At 46.6% G+C, this 14,836-nt stretch overlaps 2 protein-coding genes across 4 annotated transcripts in view; both read left to right on the top strand.

The window, feature by feature from the left end:
* The window catches only part of zc3h3 (zinc finger CCCH-type containing 3), a 30,341-nt gene extending 26,965 nt beyond the window's left edge, over window positions 1–3,376 (top strand). Inside the window, exons 10-12 of one of the 3 annotated variants that reach the window (XM_086088993.1) lie at window positions 1,387–1,526; window positions 1,600–1,742; window positions 2,771–3,376. In XM_086088993.1, coding sequence (XP_085945119.1) covers window positions 1,387–1,526; window positions 1,600–1,742; window positions 2,771–2,802 — 315 coding nt within the window. In that variant the 3' untranslated portion in view covers window positions 2,803–3,376. Of the gene's footprint in view, window positions 1–1,386; window positions 1,527–1,599; window positions 1,749–2,352; window positions 2,750–2,770 lie in introns of those variants that run through there. The other 2 variants (XM_086088994.1, XM_086088992.1) reach the window with 2 other exon arrangements.
* Window positions 3,377–11,395: 8,019 nt separating this feature from the next.
* mafaa (MAF bZIP transcription factor Aa) lies at window positions 11,396–13,854 on the top strand. Its single transcript, XM_086089137.1, has one exon. The coding sequence runs from the start codon at window positions 11,544–11,546 to the stop codon at window positions 12,495–12,497; it is 954 nt and encodes a 317-aa protein (XP_085945263.1). The 5' UTR covers window positions 11,396–11,543; the 3' UTR covers window positions 12,498–13,854.
* The last annotated feature ends 982 nt before the right edge of the window (window positions 13,855–14,836 follow it).

Raw genomic sequence — 14,836 nt, forward strand, 5'->3', positions numbered from 1 at the left:
CCAGCTTCCACCGATTCAACGAGCAGAGGAAGAAGCAGTTGCAGTCGACGCCTGACGTCCAACCTTACTAACATGACAGCAACTTGTCTGATGAAGGCAAAGATGGAATTAATACGATTGCGAACGGCGTGCTCAATAATGAAAGTTGACATTTCATTTGTTTAGTCTGGCGTTTCATCAAACGCGACAGAGCATCTTGTCTTGCAGCAAATGTAAATGGGCGGCTCCGATTGTGACGCGCGTCAGGCCTGATTTGCTGGACGGTGTCGTGTCAACGCCCGGCGGGCGTCCTTGGCACCCGAGCGTGCTGTGGGAAGGGTTCTCGCGGCCGAGCGGCCGAGAGGAGCAAGACTCCTTCGTGTTCCTGGAAAATCAATCTCCACGCTCGCTCACACACATCAACATTCTATTCACGCTATTTCGGGACTGTTCTGCTTCCCAGTCGCGCGCCGCTCGCCGGTCCGCACACGAGAACACGCTCCTCGGAGCCCCTCCCTCCAGTGAAATATAATTAGCTCCTCTTGACAGGTGGGAGGGATCGTATCTCGCAGGGAATGACGCTTCCAATTTACACCGGCTCGCAAACACGCACGCGAAAGCTCGCCGTCCGTCGCTCGCACCATGCGCCGCAGACGTCATCGCTCGCTCTGCGCGGCTCTCAAATCGGGCTCCTCCCACCCCTGGCGGTCCGCAAAACATTTTGCATTCAACGATGACGTTTGTCCAAAAGTGTCTTCCTCGCATAGCTTGATGGGGACGATCATGTAAACATGTCATCTGAAGTCAACAGTCGCGACTGAAGTTGATTTCTCCGCTTTGCTGTCACTGTTAACTTTTCGTCCTTTGGGAAGATCGCATACAAAAAAAAAAAAAAGTAAGCCAAGCAATCGCAAAATCTTTCTTCAGGCGTCGCCAACCTTTTGGAAGCTGAGCGCTACCGGTTTGATGCACACAAATTTGCTCCAATTAACTTGATTATTAGGGACCCAACGATTTAATTGGTTAATATCATCTGATTTAAAATAGTCAAGAATCGAATTTAAAAAAACGCACACGCACATTATTAGCACACTACAACTTAAAACAAAGATACTGATGTTCAAACATCCTCTCTCAAAAAAAAAGTATTGGACGCTTTTTTTTGCTATTTTTCCGGGCTACTGATCTGGTCCTTGGGGGCTGCTGACCCCCGTCTTACGTCTTACGTTACGTTTCTCTGGTTATGATTTGAAATGAGACGAAACCTTCAGGATGGCTGACCAAAGTGCCAAAACCGATTGAAAACGGATTTGCTCACAGGCACGTTGTGAGGGAACCGGCAGCTAACAAAAGAAACATTCAAGTCCCATTTGCAAAATGTCTTCCCATCTTGTGTTTCTCCGCCAGTGTAAGAAGAAACACACTCTGGTGTGTCCCGACTTCTCGACGACGGGTTCTTGCCCGCACGGCGCTCGCTGCAAGCTGCAGCACCGCCAACGTGCCAAGCGCAGCGCGTCCGCCCACGTGAGCAAGGAACCCTCCAAGAGGTCCGAAACCACGACGCTTGCTTTGACGATCACGTCATTTGTGTCTTGTTGAGCGACGTTTGTCTTTGTCCAGGCCGTGTCTGTCTGTGGACATTCCACAAAGCTCTCAGGAAGCGCCTGCCACGGGTTCTTTGGTGCTGCCATCCTTTATCTCCCTCTCCAGTTCTCCCGAGGAGGCCGACGCACCAGAACCGCTACGAGCCAAGACCACACCAGGTAAAGGTACGAAATCCCCGAAACGCTGCACCGCTGAGTCACTATTTGGAACAAGACTGAAAGAAAAAAAAATAACTCAAAATACAACCATTAACTCATTCATTGGCAGCCATTTTCACTGAAGCAACCCCCTTCGCTCCTGGCTGTCTTACTGGATTTTGACTGATTTGACAGTATATTGTGTTCTATTGCTATAAAAACACGGAACCTACCAAAAGAAGGGGAAAAAAGTATATTTGTATCTGTTTCCGTTTTGCAGCAATTAGCATTAGAACATAGCTAAGTTTCGTCATTATTCACCAATCTGTTGATCTCTTATACTCTGTTGCCACCTGCTGGCCGTTTTTGGTAATAGCTACCATTGCTTTAAGCGATCTCTTCAGGTCATAAGCTACATCAAAGCCATCTGTATGTTCTAGCGTAAAGGACAACATATTTAAAAAAAACATATAAACACGTTTTTGGGTTTGAATGAATTAATAGCGGGACTCCTGGCAACAAAAGTGTGCACACCCCCTAAGTGCCTAAAGAGTAGGGATGCTTCATGATGCTCGGAAGAAAGTGGTGATCATATTAAGGTTTTCGGTTCAGCTGAGCTCTCCGTTGACAGACTTGACAGGTTAGAAGGGGATTCGGACCCACTTGCAACTGGACTGCCCCGCCTCGACCCCGACCCCGACCTGACCCCCATCCTCGCCTGACCATGGCAGCTTGGCGCATGTGTGTTCCTCATATTCTGCTGAGCCGCATTGTCGTTTGAACCCAAGCAACTCCTTCACTTCACTTTGTTTGAATTAGCGAGAATGTGATTGATTTGCGTAACTTCGTAAACTCGCAACGTTTCATTCGTCGTCGGCGTCACGCCGTCGTTTATATTCCTGTCATGAGCTCGCGTCATCACTCTTGAGTTCACAAATTTCAGACATTGCAACCGTCATTCATCACTTTGTCATTTCCATTCTGCAAATACTCGTTTTGGAATCTTCACGTTCACGTTTCTGACGTCCGTCCTTTCCTTCCTTTTGCAGAGAAAAAAATGCAGATCAAACCTCGTTTGTAGGACCACAAAGACGAGCGACACTCGAGAAGGAAGCTTCTTTTATTTTTTGGCCTTTTCTTTTTTTTTTCTGGGCCAAAAAGTCTTTCTTTTACATTGATGACATATTTGACAATTTGAGCCCTCAAGTTTTGCACATTTTCAAAACTTACAACTTGCGTGATCTTTTTCCGAGTGGAAAAACGTGCCGCGTGTCGTTCGAGGCCGTTTGTTGTGTTTCCGTTCACGGTCGCATGATGCGATCATGCGACCGTGAGCATTTTCATCGGGAAGTTGGTGCGGTGTCGCTTCCTTTCTCGCCTTCAGATGACAAACTTGAGCATAAAGTGACGTCGTCTGGACGCAGCAAACGTTTGACGCTTCTTTCACGTTTGTCCGATTCTTTGTTGTGTTTGTTCAATTGGAACTGCGAGAAATGCTTGAATTGAAGATTTACGGTTTCTTCTGGAAGAAAATAACTGGCTCATAACATTGAGCAGAAATCTTGAGCTATTTTGTCTCACGCTTTTATCGTTTTCATTGTTATTAACTTGGTTTGTTGTATTTTGTGATATATTAAAATTATTTATCTTTCAAACTGGTGTGAATTCTCTCGTCTAAATAAATATGCCCTTTCCTCCTCTTCACAATTTGCTGATCTTTGCGGTTATTTGTGGCTTTTTCCACGTCTTGTACGCGGAGCACGTCACGGTCGCCGAAAGAACTTCGAGTCGACCCAAGTATGAATCCGTAAGAAACACAAAAAAAGTCAACAAAGAAAATAAAATGATGCAATAAACATATTGGAATTGAGCGGTTCATATTCACGTGGTGCGAATGGAGCGCAGCCTCCCGGCTGAGGGGAAAGGTTCGAGCGGGCTGCGTCCAGGCCGAGTAGGTCGAGCTGTCATCCGACCCGCTGTCCTTCTGGTCCAAAAGACGTCCGGGTCCCGAACGGACGGGATCTCACCTTCTCAGTAGCATCCTCGATGTGCTGCAGACCAGGCTGACATTTTTTGGTGGATTCCCGCGAGACGGGAGTGAACTTGACCTTTAATCACGGGATTGGGTCGGGACAGGATAAAAACTTGACAGGAGCAGACGAGAGCGAGATTAATTCAATATGTGTTCCGGGGAAAAAATTGGACAGATATGCACTTGCGCAGTCATTTTTTCTTTTTTTTATGATGCAGTTGACCTCCATAATAGGAGCAGTACGGGATGGGAATCGTTTTCACCGGGAATGGCACCGGACAGGAATGTTTTTTTTTTTGTTTTTTTACACTCTAAAAACAGTTGGATCAAAAGTAGGTGGCAAATCCAGGTCCAGAAAGTCAAAAGCCTGCCACAGTTTGACTTTAGCCCCAGGTGCTAGCTAGCTAGCTCCCTAGCTAGCTCCTATGGTGCTCGCTTACCTGCTAGGGAACTAGCCTAGCTAGTCAAAAGCCTGCCACAGTTTGACTTTAGCCCCAGATGCTAGCTAGCTAGCTCCCTAGCTAGCTCCCATGGTGCTCGCTTACCTGCTAGGGAACTAGCCTAGCTAGTCAAAAGCCTGCCACAGTTTGACTTTAGCCCCAGATGCTAGCTAGCTAGCTCCCTAGCTAGCTCCCATGGTGCTCGCTTACCTGCTAGGGAACTAGCCTAGCTAGCACCTGGGGCTAAAGTCAAACTGTGGCAGGCTTTTGACTTTCTGGACCTGGATTTGCCACCTCTGCCCAATTATGGATCAAAAATGGACCGATCCACTTCATGGGTCAATTGGGCCCAACTTTGTGGGTTGTTTTATACAAATTGACCCCAATTTTTGACCCAAGTAAAATATCTGACCAATATTTATGAGTTGTTTTACACTAAAAGATTTTCTTCACTCAAAGTCGAGGATGGGTCCATTTTTGACCCATAGTTGGGCTATTTTTTACCCAACCGTTTTTAGAGTGTGCTGTTGTCCAGAACTGGGACGGGACAGGATTTTTGCTGTGTGAGTGCGATGGGACGAGAGTGAAAATCAACTCCCGTGTGCCGTGTGAAGAAGAGACCTTTGGCGAGAAGGAAGATTGACGCACGCAACTTAAGCCTCTCGCGAGCACATTTGTTGTTTACTCCACATTGGCACTTCCACGTTTGCGTACTTCTTCTTCTTCAAAAGTCATTTTTCATCTTCCTCCATTTCGTCATCTGCTGGGCTGACAACAGCCGCAGATGACGGAGCGGCCGCCGCGCTTCGCATTAAAGACGGCAGATAGGCGGCCATCACTCTTCTCGTCTGCACTTACTGCCTCCTCCCGCTGGAAAGGCGCGCGCACGTACGTGCACGCAACAGGAGCGCTGAGCTTGGGAAACTGTAATTAAGATCAATACTGGATTTCAATTTTTTGATTGTAAAAATGTGTAAGATGGAGTGAAGACACTAAGAGAAACATCATCAGTTCACGTAGACGCCAAGAGACGATATTGGAAAGGTCAAGTGTCAGGCTTTTGTCTTGTGCGCGCACGTGTGTGTGCGCGCGTGTGTGCGTGTGCCCCATTGGCTCGCTTCTCGACACGACTTCCTTCCAGAAAGAGGAATCATCATTTTGTGTCCGGCATATTTTCCCAGAAAATCTTGCTTCAACTGCAAATGATCCGATTTTTGGGATACTTTGACTTTTTCAAATGTATTAAAGGAGCTGAGGCAGCCGCAAGGCAGCTTTATTTCTATCACGCATTTCCTACATGACAACTCAAAGTGCTTATATTTCCAAACACAGCAGCTTTACCAACGTGACTAAAAGAATTGACAACATTTCATGTCACGATTTGTTTTGATTCGATTCCAGTTTGTTTTTTGTTCCGTCTTCTTTTCTTGTGTTCAGTCTTGCTCGTTAGATCTTTAGTTTGCAGCTGTGCTCGTCAGCCCGGTCCCTTGCGTCGTCCAATCAGCTCCCTCCACCTGCCGTGTCTTGCCCAGGTGTTCCCCGTTGTCTCGTCAGCTGGCTTGTATTTAGTTTGACGTGTTTTCGGTCCTTGTTGGATTGCGGTTGCTGTCACGTTGCGTGTTTTCTTGTTGCTTACGATTTGGTTTGTTTTCAGAGCTTTGTTTATTCTTACGATGTGTTACAGAATATATCGGCGTAAACGCATTCACGGAAGACGTTCAACAACATTGAAAAGTAAAGAAATAAAAGCCGTTTTTTTAAAAGACTTTTCTGTTGAATTGATTTGAGAAATGTTTAAAGGAAAGGGCGAAGATTTTAACCTGCATTTACACTTGAGATAAATACGAGCATCTCGCTTGGGTTGCTGATGTTGACGCGATGCAACAACACTAAACTCACCTCAGACACTTTTTGGTTTCAAAACTCAAAAAGTTGGGTCAAATTGCTCTCAAAACATGGAACCGACCAAAAGAAAGATTAGAATCTCTTCTTTTATCAAGAAAAAAAAAGTACATCTTTATCAGTTTCCGTCTTGCAGCAATTAGCATTAGAATGTAGCTAAGTTTCGTCATTATTCTCAACCCTGTTGGAAACAATGAGGAAAAGAGCTTTTTTCAACATGGTCCTGGTTGATCTCTTATACTCTGCTGCCACCTGCCGGCTGTTTCTGTAATAAATTAATTACTTTAAGCGATGTCTTCGTGTCAGAAACTGTATCAAAGCCTTAATTGCTCTAGTATTTAAAATAACATATAAAACGTATTTACGGAGTGAAGGACAAAACATTTTTATACACTTTTGGGTTTGAATGGGTTCAAACCCAAAAATTTCGCTACCCGATTTGGGCTGTTTTTGAGCCAACTGTTTTTAGAGCGTGGAGAAGCGTTTTTTGCCATTTTCTGCCTTGGCTGTGAGCCTCTGAAGGGAAAATGTCGCCACGTGCGATAAAAGCAGGACAAGCGCGTTCGTCGTGCTTTCGTTTCCTGCATCCTGATAACATCGATGAGTTTAGTGAGCGATTTTGAAATGCCGTCAGTCATTTCTTGCAGCTCGTCACCGAAGATTTGCTCGCAAGTTGGCCCACTCCGGTTGTCCGGTTTCTGTTCTCGTGCATTTTTATTCTCTTTAAGTCCATTTGAGTACAGTTTGACGAATGTCAAGTTTGTATGAATGAGTCCTGCTTACATGCGCTAAAAAAAAAAAAGGGGGAAGTGCTCCAACTCCTGATCTGTCATATCCCTGCACAATTAAAGCTGATTCCTGTGGTGCCGCATTAGTGACTTAGCCTCAGATAACCCAATCAGCTCGAACCCTTCGCGTGTCCACCTCCACTCCAAGCTCGCCGCCGCCGCCGCCGATCCTTTACCTTGCTAATGTCCGTTTTGCTTCCGTCGCGAGAAGTGCACTGGCAATGTGAAGTAGCACAATGAAAAGCCTGACTTTCCCAAAAAAAAGAAAAAAGTCTGAAGCCATGCGAGCCATGCGAGTCGCGGTCTGCAGACGCTTTCTCGCCTTCCCCTCGCAACAATGAGCGGACCGCAGCAGAGCTTCTTAAATGTGCCTTTCAATGCAGACTGCTTAGCTGGCCATCTGCAGGCCCGGATCCTGCTTATTTGACCCCCCCCCCCCCCCCACCCACAAAAAAAAATCGACTAATGACCGAGTGCACCTCAACTCTAAATACCTTGATATGATTTGTGCTCAGCAGCAGATTTTGAAGGGAGGAGCTTCTCATTTGACGAGCTGCTGGGATTGGAAGTTAAGCTCAGCAGCAGTTTCTTCTTCCCGTCGCAGCAACTTGCACATCCGTCCGCCGGTTTTGCACGCGCGTTTACTGGCTGACTTCGTCAGAGATGGCGCTACGTCCCACCCTGGGGCCCCCCATCACAAATGTGTGGAGCGCCAGCGAAACGCCTTCAGTATTTTTGATTTGATATTGATGAGACCTTTTTGAGAGATCCTCTGATTCTTGGCTACTGGTTGGTGTGAAGGGCTACCAGTTTGATACACACTTCTGAAATAACACATTTGCTCAAATAACATTAAATCATGCTATTCTTTTTATCAATTTGTGGCTGTGAATAAAATCAGCTCAATCGACCGCAAAAATTGCTTGACACAAAATGTTCTGCCTTGAAACGATGCAAAGGCAATCAATCAACTAATCGATGAACTAATCAATGGGATAATACGTTCGAAAAACATTTGTTGACAGCTCTAGTTATGATTAATTAATGACAATTATTTCTAAAGTCATGTAAATGATTTTTCACAATAAGGAAACGGATAAATAGAGCTGATACAAAAACATATTGCATTCACTTGGGGAAAAAACGAGTCTTTTATTTATGATTTTTGCTTGGATGGATGAATTTGCTATTCTTGTGGGGGGGGTTTCCTTCTTTTTTTTGTTTTATAGAATATTTTTTTCTGGTTTGGCTGATTTTTTTGTTTTTGTTTTTTGGAATATTTTTTTCAGATTTTTTTCCTGTTTTCTGGAATATTCATTATATGGGAATATATTTTTTTCAAACATTTTTTCTGAATATTTTTTTTCAAACATTTTTTCTGAATATTTTTTTTTCAAACATTTTTTCTGAATATTTGTTTTTCAAACATTTTTTCTGAATATTTGTTTTTCAAACATTTTTTCTGAATATTTTTTTTCAAACATTTTTTCTGAATATTTTTTTTCCAAACATTTTTTCTGAATATTTTTTTTTCAAACATTTTTTCTGAATATTTTTTTCCAAACATTTTTTCTGAATATTTTTTTAGCTATTTTTGGCACAAGCCTGCCGGGCTACTCATGAAGTCCTTGGGGGCTATAGGTGCCCGCGGGCATCATGTTAGTGACCCTGTTTCTCATCCCCATATCTGCCAAGTCCACCCCCCCCCCCCCCTTTAGCCTCGGAAGACGACAAAAAAGTCCCGGCGCCGTCGTCCCTGCACTTTGTTCGGGTCGCTGCGGACTGATGGAACTCTGGGGGGGCTGCTGAAAAGACAAAAGAGGTCAGGTGCAGCCGCGTCGCAGTTGAAGCGGCGCTCCCCCGGTGCTTATCCCCGGTATCGACCCCCGCCCGCCCCACCGCGTCCACGGTGGAGGCGCAGGCACGCGGCGCGGCTTAACGACACGTCGATCCTTGCAGATGCAATTTGTGCTTAATTGCGAATGAAAATCCTGCCGACCACCGCCGGGACCATCCAATCATACTTAACCCGCGCGCGGCCACCTCACCGACTGGCGGAAATGCGAATTGATTTTTGGCAGAGGGGAGCGCGGCCTTAAATCGATCAGCGATTGATAGATCGGCTGCTGTCACACGCGGCGCTCGTCGGTCCCGATCCTGATCAAGCTAATCAACGGCAGCTGTTTGTCCGCCATATTTTCATCTCCTCCTCCAATTAACACTTCACGTTCACATTCTGCCTGATATTTCTTTCCAGCTGTTTGCCGATTGACGGTTCCGCCGCCGCGCCTCTTAAATGAATTGGGTTGACACCGAGCCATTAGCGGCCTGCAGGACACGCCCTCCAAAATGTCCATTAAAAGAATTAAAAACACCTTTCACTTGCACATTCAACAAAAAATTCCAACATTATCAGCCATGCAATTTATTACAAGGCCGTTCGTCGCAGATTCGTTATGCGGTCCGACTGCCGGCAATTCTTTCTCTTTCGAACTCACGTGTGATGTTATCGTGAGCTTTTGCCAATTGTGCCAGAACGATCGACTTTTGGGAAGAAAATGCAGCAACGATCCAATGTGACTTGCACACTCTAAAAACAGTCGGTCAGGAATAACACAGTTATGGATCGGAAACGGACCGATCCACTTTATGGGTCAATTTGACCCAACTTTTTGGGTTGTTTTATGCAAAATGACCCCATTTTTTGACCCAAGTCAAGGATCTGGCCAATACTTATGAGTGGTTTTATACTCAAAGAACCATTTCTTGACTCCAATTTGGTCAAATAGACCCAAGTAGAGCTTTGACCCATAGTTGGGTTATTTTTGACCCAACTGTTTTTAGAGTGCACCCTTAAAACTGATGGGTCAAGAATAACCTCAAAATCTATCAAAAACCCTCCACTTAGGTCAATTTGGCCCAACATTGGGTTATTTTGTACCCCAAAAACTGGTGTCAATTAGTGGAATTAGGACCCAAGCGAAGACAAGACGCGAGCTTGAGAACAGACAGTCTTTATATACAAAAAAATACAAAGTAACAACAGAGAGCAATAACCTAAAAAAAATGCTCAAATAAAAAAAAACACAAAACAAACCATTTTCTGTGTTGTTTTGTACAATCGAGCCCAATTTTTGTGGCTGTTTTGTTGGTTGTTCATTTGACCGAACTTTTTGGTTGAAATAACCCAAAATGTTTGACCTACTTTGAGTTCATTGTATTTTTTTACCAAACTGTTTTTAGGGCCAGTTTTAAAAGAAAATCTTTGTGCAAATACGATGACATTTATTTGAAGTGAAGGATTTGTAACCAAAAAGTCTTGCACATAATTTGCTTTGGCGGGCCAAATAACATGATGTGGTGGTCCAGATCCGGCCCCTGGGCTGCGAGTTTGACACCTGCCATATACGTCACTTAACAAGTGAGTACTTGGAAACAGAACCACACGAAGAGTCACATTTGGACTCATGCATGTTTTGGAGTCCCTTTTTTGTTTGTTGTTCTTTGACTCGCCACGTGGCTTTGAACGTGTTTTTGTCCCCCCCCAGCCAACATTTTGAGCTCTCCTCCTTTTCACGGTCTGGGCTTGGCGTGCAGTTGCACCTGCTCGGTCACTAGAGGGGGGGGGGGGGGATCCGCAGCCTGCACCTGATCCCCCCCCCCCTTTTCCCCCTTCTGGAGGCTCTCGGCGATGTTCGGCTGCGCTCGGACTAAAACTCTTCGTGATAGGCCAACGCGAAGCAACGTGCGCGCCCCCCTCCCATTGGCCCGTCGCACCTCCCGCCTGGGAGGACCGGAGTGCCTTTATAAGTGCACGTTTGTCTTTCGGCGCCTCAGTGTGTCCGTGCGTGTTGGCGCCGCGAAACGCAGAACCAATTTACGGACCGCAAAAGGAGCAACCAAAGAAAAAGTGGAATTAAAAACGCCTCGCATTCATGAAGCGTCCGCCAGCGGGACCGAACCTGTAAGTAGAACTTCAACGCCGCATGCATGAGCACAAGTGCACAACGCGGGACCAGACTGGCAGGAAAAACCCCGAACGTCAGGTTGAAGTCAGCTTTTGCACACTGGACTCTTGGGGACTTTTTTACGCGTGCACGTGAGCGCGGCCCGCGCACTCATTTGACGGTCCGAAAGTTTCCGAGCACGACCAAAGACTTGCATTGGTCGAAGGAGGAGGATCCAAACCAAGTGCGAGGACTTTGAATGGGGCTGGCGAGGTGAAGCGAGGACAAGACCGGCTTCGAGTTTCAGCCACCGGGGGGGGAGGGGGTGGGCTGGGCTGGGGGGGCTCCTGGTCTTAAAGCGCGCATTTGACCCGGGATAAGTTGTCAACAAGAAGAGCGAGCAGACGCGAACTGGCAGGTGGACAAGTTGATTTCAATGCGGACGTGAATCGAGGCGGCTGAAAATAGAAGCCGGGCGAGTGGCGAGCACTTTTAAGAAGTTTGCCCAACCGTCGGCGGGCCCCTCAACAGCGGCTCGGCCCCGCGCACGGACCGTGTGCCTCCCCCCTCTCCCCTCCCCTCCCCGCCCCGCCTCGCCTCCCTCGCTATATTTAGGCCCATCCGGCGTCTCGCTCTTTCTGGACGATCTGCATCCGAGTGGGCCGCCCAGCGTCGCTTTGGCTGCGAGGGGAAGCGCCGTCGCATGGACTGACATGGCCACCGACCTCGCCATGAGCGCGGAGCTGCCCAACAGCCCGCTGGCCATCGAGTACGTCAACGACTTCGACCTGATGAAGTTCGAGGTGAAGAAGGAGCCGCCGGAAGCCGAGCGCTACTGCCACCGGCTTCCGTCGGGCTCGCTGTCGTCGACCCCCATCAGCACGCCCTGCTCGTCCGTGCCGTCCTCGCCCAGCTTCTGCGCGCCCAGTCCCGGCGCGCAGCCCACCCAGAGCCTGTCCAGCGGCGTGGCCAGCACCGGCGGCAGCAGCAGCAATGGCGGCGGCGGGGGCGGAGGCGGCGGAGGCGGGGGTCACAACCACGGGGGCAGCAAGCCCCAGCTGGAGGACTTGTACTGGATCCCGAGCTACCAGCACCACATCAACCCCGAGGCGCTCAACCTGACCCCGGAGGACGCGGTGGAGGCCCTGATCGGCAACGCGCACCACCACCACCACCACCAGGCCTACGAGGGCTTCCGCGGCCAGCAGTACGCGGGCGAGGACCTGTCGGCGGCCCACCAGCACCACCAGCACCACCACCAGGCCCACCAGCACCACCACCACCACCACCACGCGCGCCTGGACGAGCGCTTCTCGGACGAGCAGCTGGTCAGCATGACGGTGCGGGAGCTGAACCGGCAACTGCGCGGCTTCAGCAAGGAGGACGTGATCCGCCTGAAGCAGAAGCGGCGCACGCTGAAGAACCGCGGCTACGCGCAGTCGTGCCGCTTCAAGCGCGTGCAGCAGCGGCACATGCTGGAGACGGAGAAGTGCACGCTGCAGAACCAGGTGGAGCAGCTCAAGCAGGACGTGGCGCGCCTGGCCAAGGAGCGGGACCTGTACAAGGACAAGTACGAGAAGCTGGCCGGTCGGACCTACGGGCCCGCAGGCGGCGGCGCGCCGAACTCCAGAGATCCGTCCGGGAAGCGGGCCGACTTCTTCATGTGAGGACGGGACGCTCTCGGTACTCTCTGGATTTGCGCGACGGGACGAAGCGGAGCGTTTTCAGTCTTAAAACGTCGTCACTTCCGACCTGCTCTACGAGTCTTAAGCGACATTTCGCGACTGTGAATAAACACGTCACGTGACATTTCATCTTTCAATCTTGCAAGTCCATTTGCTCATTTTGCAACCCAGCATGCGGGACATGTTTGGTGATGACCTTCCTGACGACTTCCACGCGTACGGACAGCATGCAGGTTCTATCTTCCTCCTCTTCCTCCTCCTCCTCTTCCTCCTCCATGCGTCACGCCTGCCAGATGTTCCGCAACATTTACAAGCCGATCGGCGGACTCCAATGCAACACAATCCCGCTAATAACGAAAGATAAGAAAAAAAAAAAAAAAAGAACGGCTATTTTCAATCAATTTTTCTAAAGAGATTTGCTGAGCCAGATTTTAGACTATTTATTTGCAAGTGTACATAAAATGTAGAGAAAACTGACCTGTTTATTTTACATGCTCCTTAAAAAAGACAACAAAAAAAAAAACACACAAAAAGAATTTCGGTTTGTTGCTTGGATGGTTCAAACTTGTCTTAATGATTACAAAATGATGTTTGTATGTTGCAGCATGCAAAGCGTCTCGCGTGTCCTTTCAAACATGCAAAACGTGTCGAAGGCCGACGAAACTGCACCGAGAACGATTTTTTTTTTAAAAGACGAAGCTCATGTTTTGTAGGATCCCTGATAAATGATTTTACTTTTATATTTGTGTGATGTAATCGCTGCTAAAACTATGCATCAACTGACAATTCAATTCAGCTCTTCTTTTTTTTTTTTCACCTGAATTTTTGGGCAAACGAAAAAAAAAGCGCATTCTACTTTTTGAACCTGCAGCCTGCTTGCATTTAGAATATTTCGTGTCTGATGCTCTTCTTTTTTTTTTCTTCATCTTGGACTTTTGCTCATCTGGGAATTCAAGGCAACAAATTGTTGAGCTACTAAATCAGCGCTTGGTGACTTTCAGCTGCCTTGACGTGTGTGCAATATTTTTGCGGAAGTGTCCGATGCTCAGCCGACTGCAAGACTGACATGTTGGAAAATCTTTTCAAAAAGAAAAACCCCAATTAATGTGACGTTAATACATTTCAAATGTTTCCTTATTTAATTTATCCGACCAACCTCAGCAAAAAAACGTTTCAGTCAGCAGTCTTAAAAAAAAAATCCTGACTTGATCAGAAAACGTCGCAAGCGAGCAAAGTTGTGCAGAGTGCTGTTTATGTATATGTGTAAATAGTTTGGTTATTTATTCAATAAACGTGTCAACAGGCAACAAACGTTGTTGAGAATCTTGTTTTCATAATGTTTAATAAAAAGACGTCTTCCAATTCTGTCGTGCTGCTGCCGTCCTCATTCTTAGCAAGCAAAATAAGACATTTTAAATCGCAATCGTTCAATTGTTGAGTCCACTTAAAAAAAATTCAACAGACATTTTATATTGTTATCGTTTTTCGACTATAAATTGACGCCAAGAAAATGATGAAAATGTTCTATAATTCAATTTAAATTTAAATATGGCGCGTGATAGTGAAATGGATGCAATGATTTAAAAAAAAAAAAGTGTTGATATTGTTTTGCCTCTTTCGGACGCTTTTCTTATTCATATTTATTTATTATCATCTGTAAGGTCAAAAAAATATTTGGAAATGCTCAGTGTTGAAATATTTCTACTGCATCTTGTGTGCAAGTTCAGGCCGCAACATTTCACTTCATTCTACCTGCACGTGTTAAAAAGGACCGTTGCGCGCACGCCTGATGATGATGATGATGATGATGATGATGATGATGATGATGATGATGATGATGAGGGCCTCGTGCGCGTCGCCACTCGAGACGCGGATGCAGGCACGACAAGCGCGCGCGCGCACCTGCGCGGTGGCGGGCGGCCTGTCGGCCGTGAACGCATCACGAGGCGGCAGTTTTTTTCTTGTGCTGCGGAAAACAACACGCGTTCATGTTCAAAATATTTTGACACGAACGCGTGTTAACGAATATTGTATCTTTTTTGTGTGCAGCGTTTCAATCTAAAATGACATTTCTGTCGTCATTATTGGCCAACATATGCTGTCAAGAAAGTTTCAACCGTTTTCGGGTATTTTATGTCCCTGCAATTTTATTTATTATAACAATTTTGTTATGCTTTTTTTTGAAGTGCTAATAAGTTATGACATTATTAGTGTTCTTTTTATCTGCAACTTTGATGAGTCTGCTTTTTTTTTTTTTTCAAGCATAATCTTTGATTTTTATGGTGACAGTCGACGATCTTTTCCATGCAAATCGTTTCATG

This window comes from Leptonotus elevatus, chromosome 11 (assembly GCF_054856555.1).
Source record: "Leptonotus elevatus isolate MCC_2025b chromosome 11, RoL_Lele_1.0, whole genome shotgun sequence".
Taxonomy (NCBI): Eukaryota; Metazoa; Chordata; class Actinopteri; order Syngnathiformes; family Syngnathidae; genus Leptonotus; species Leptonotus elevatus.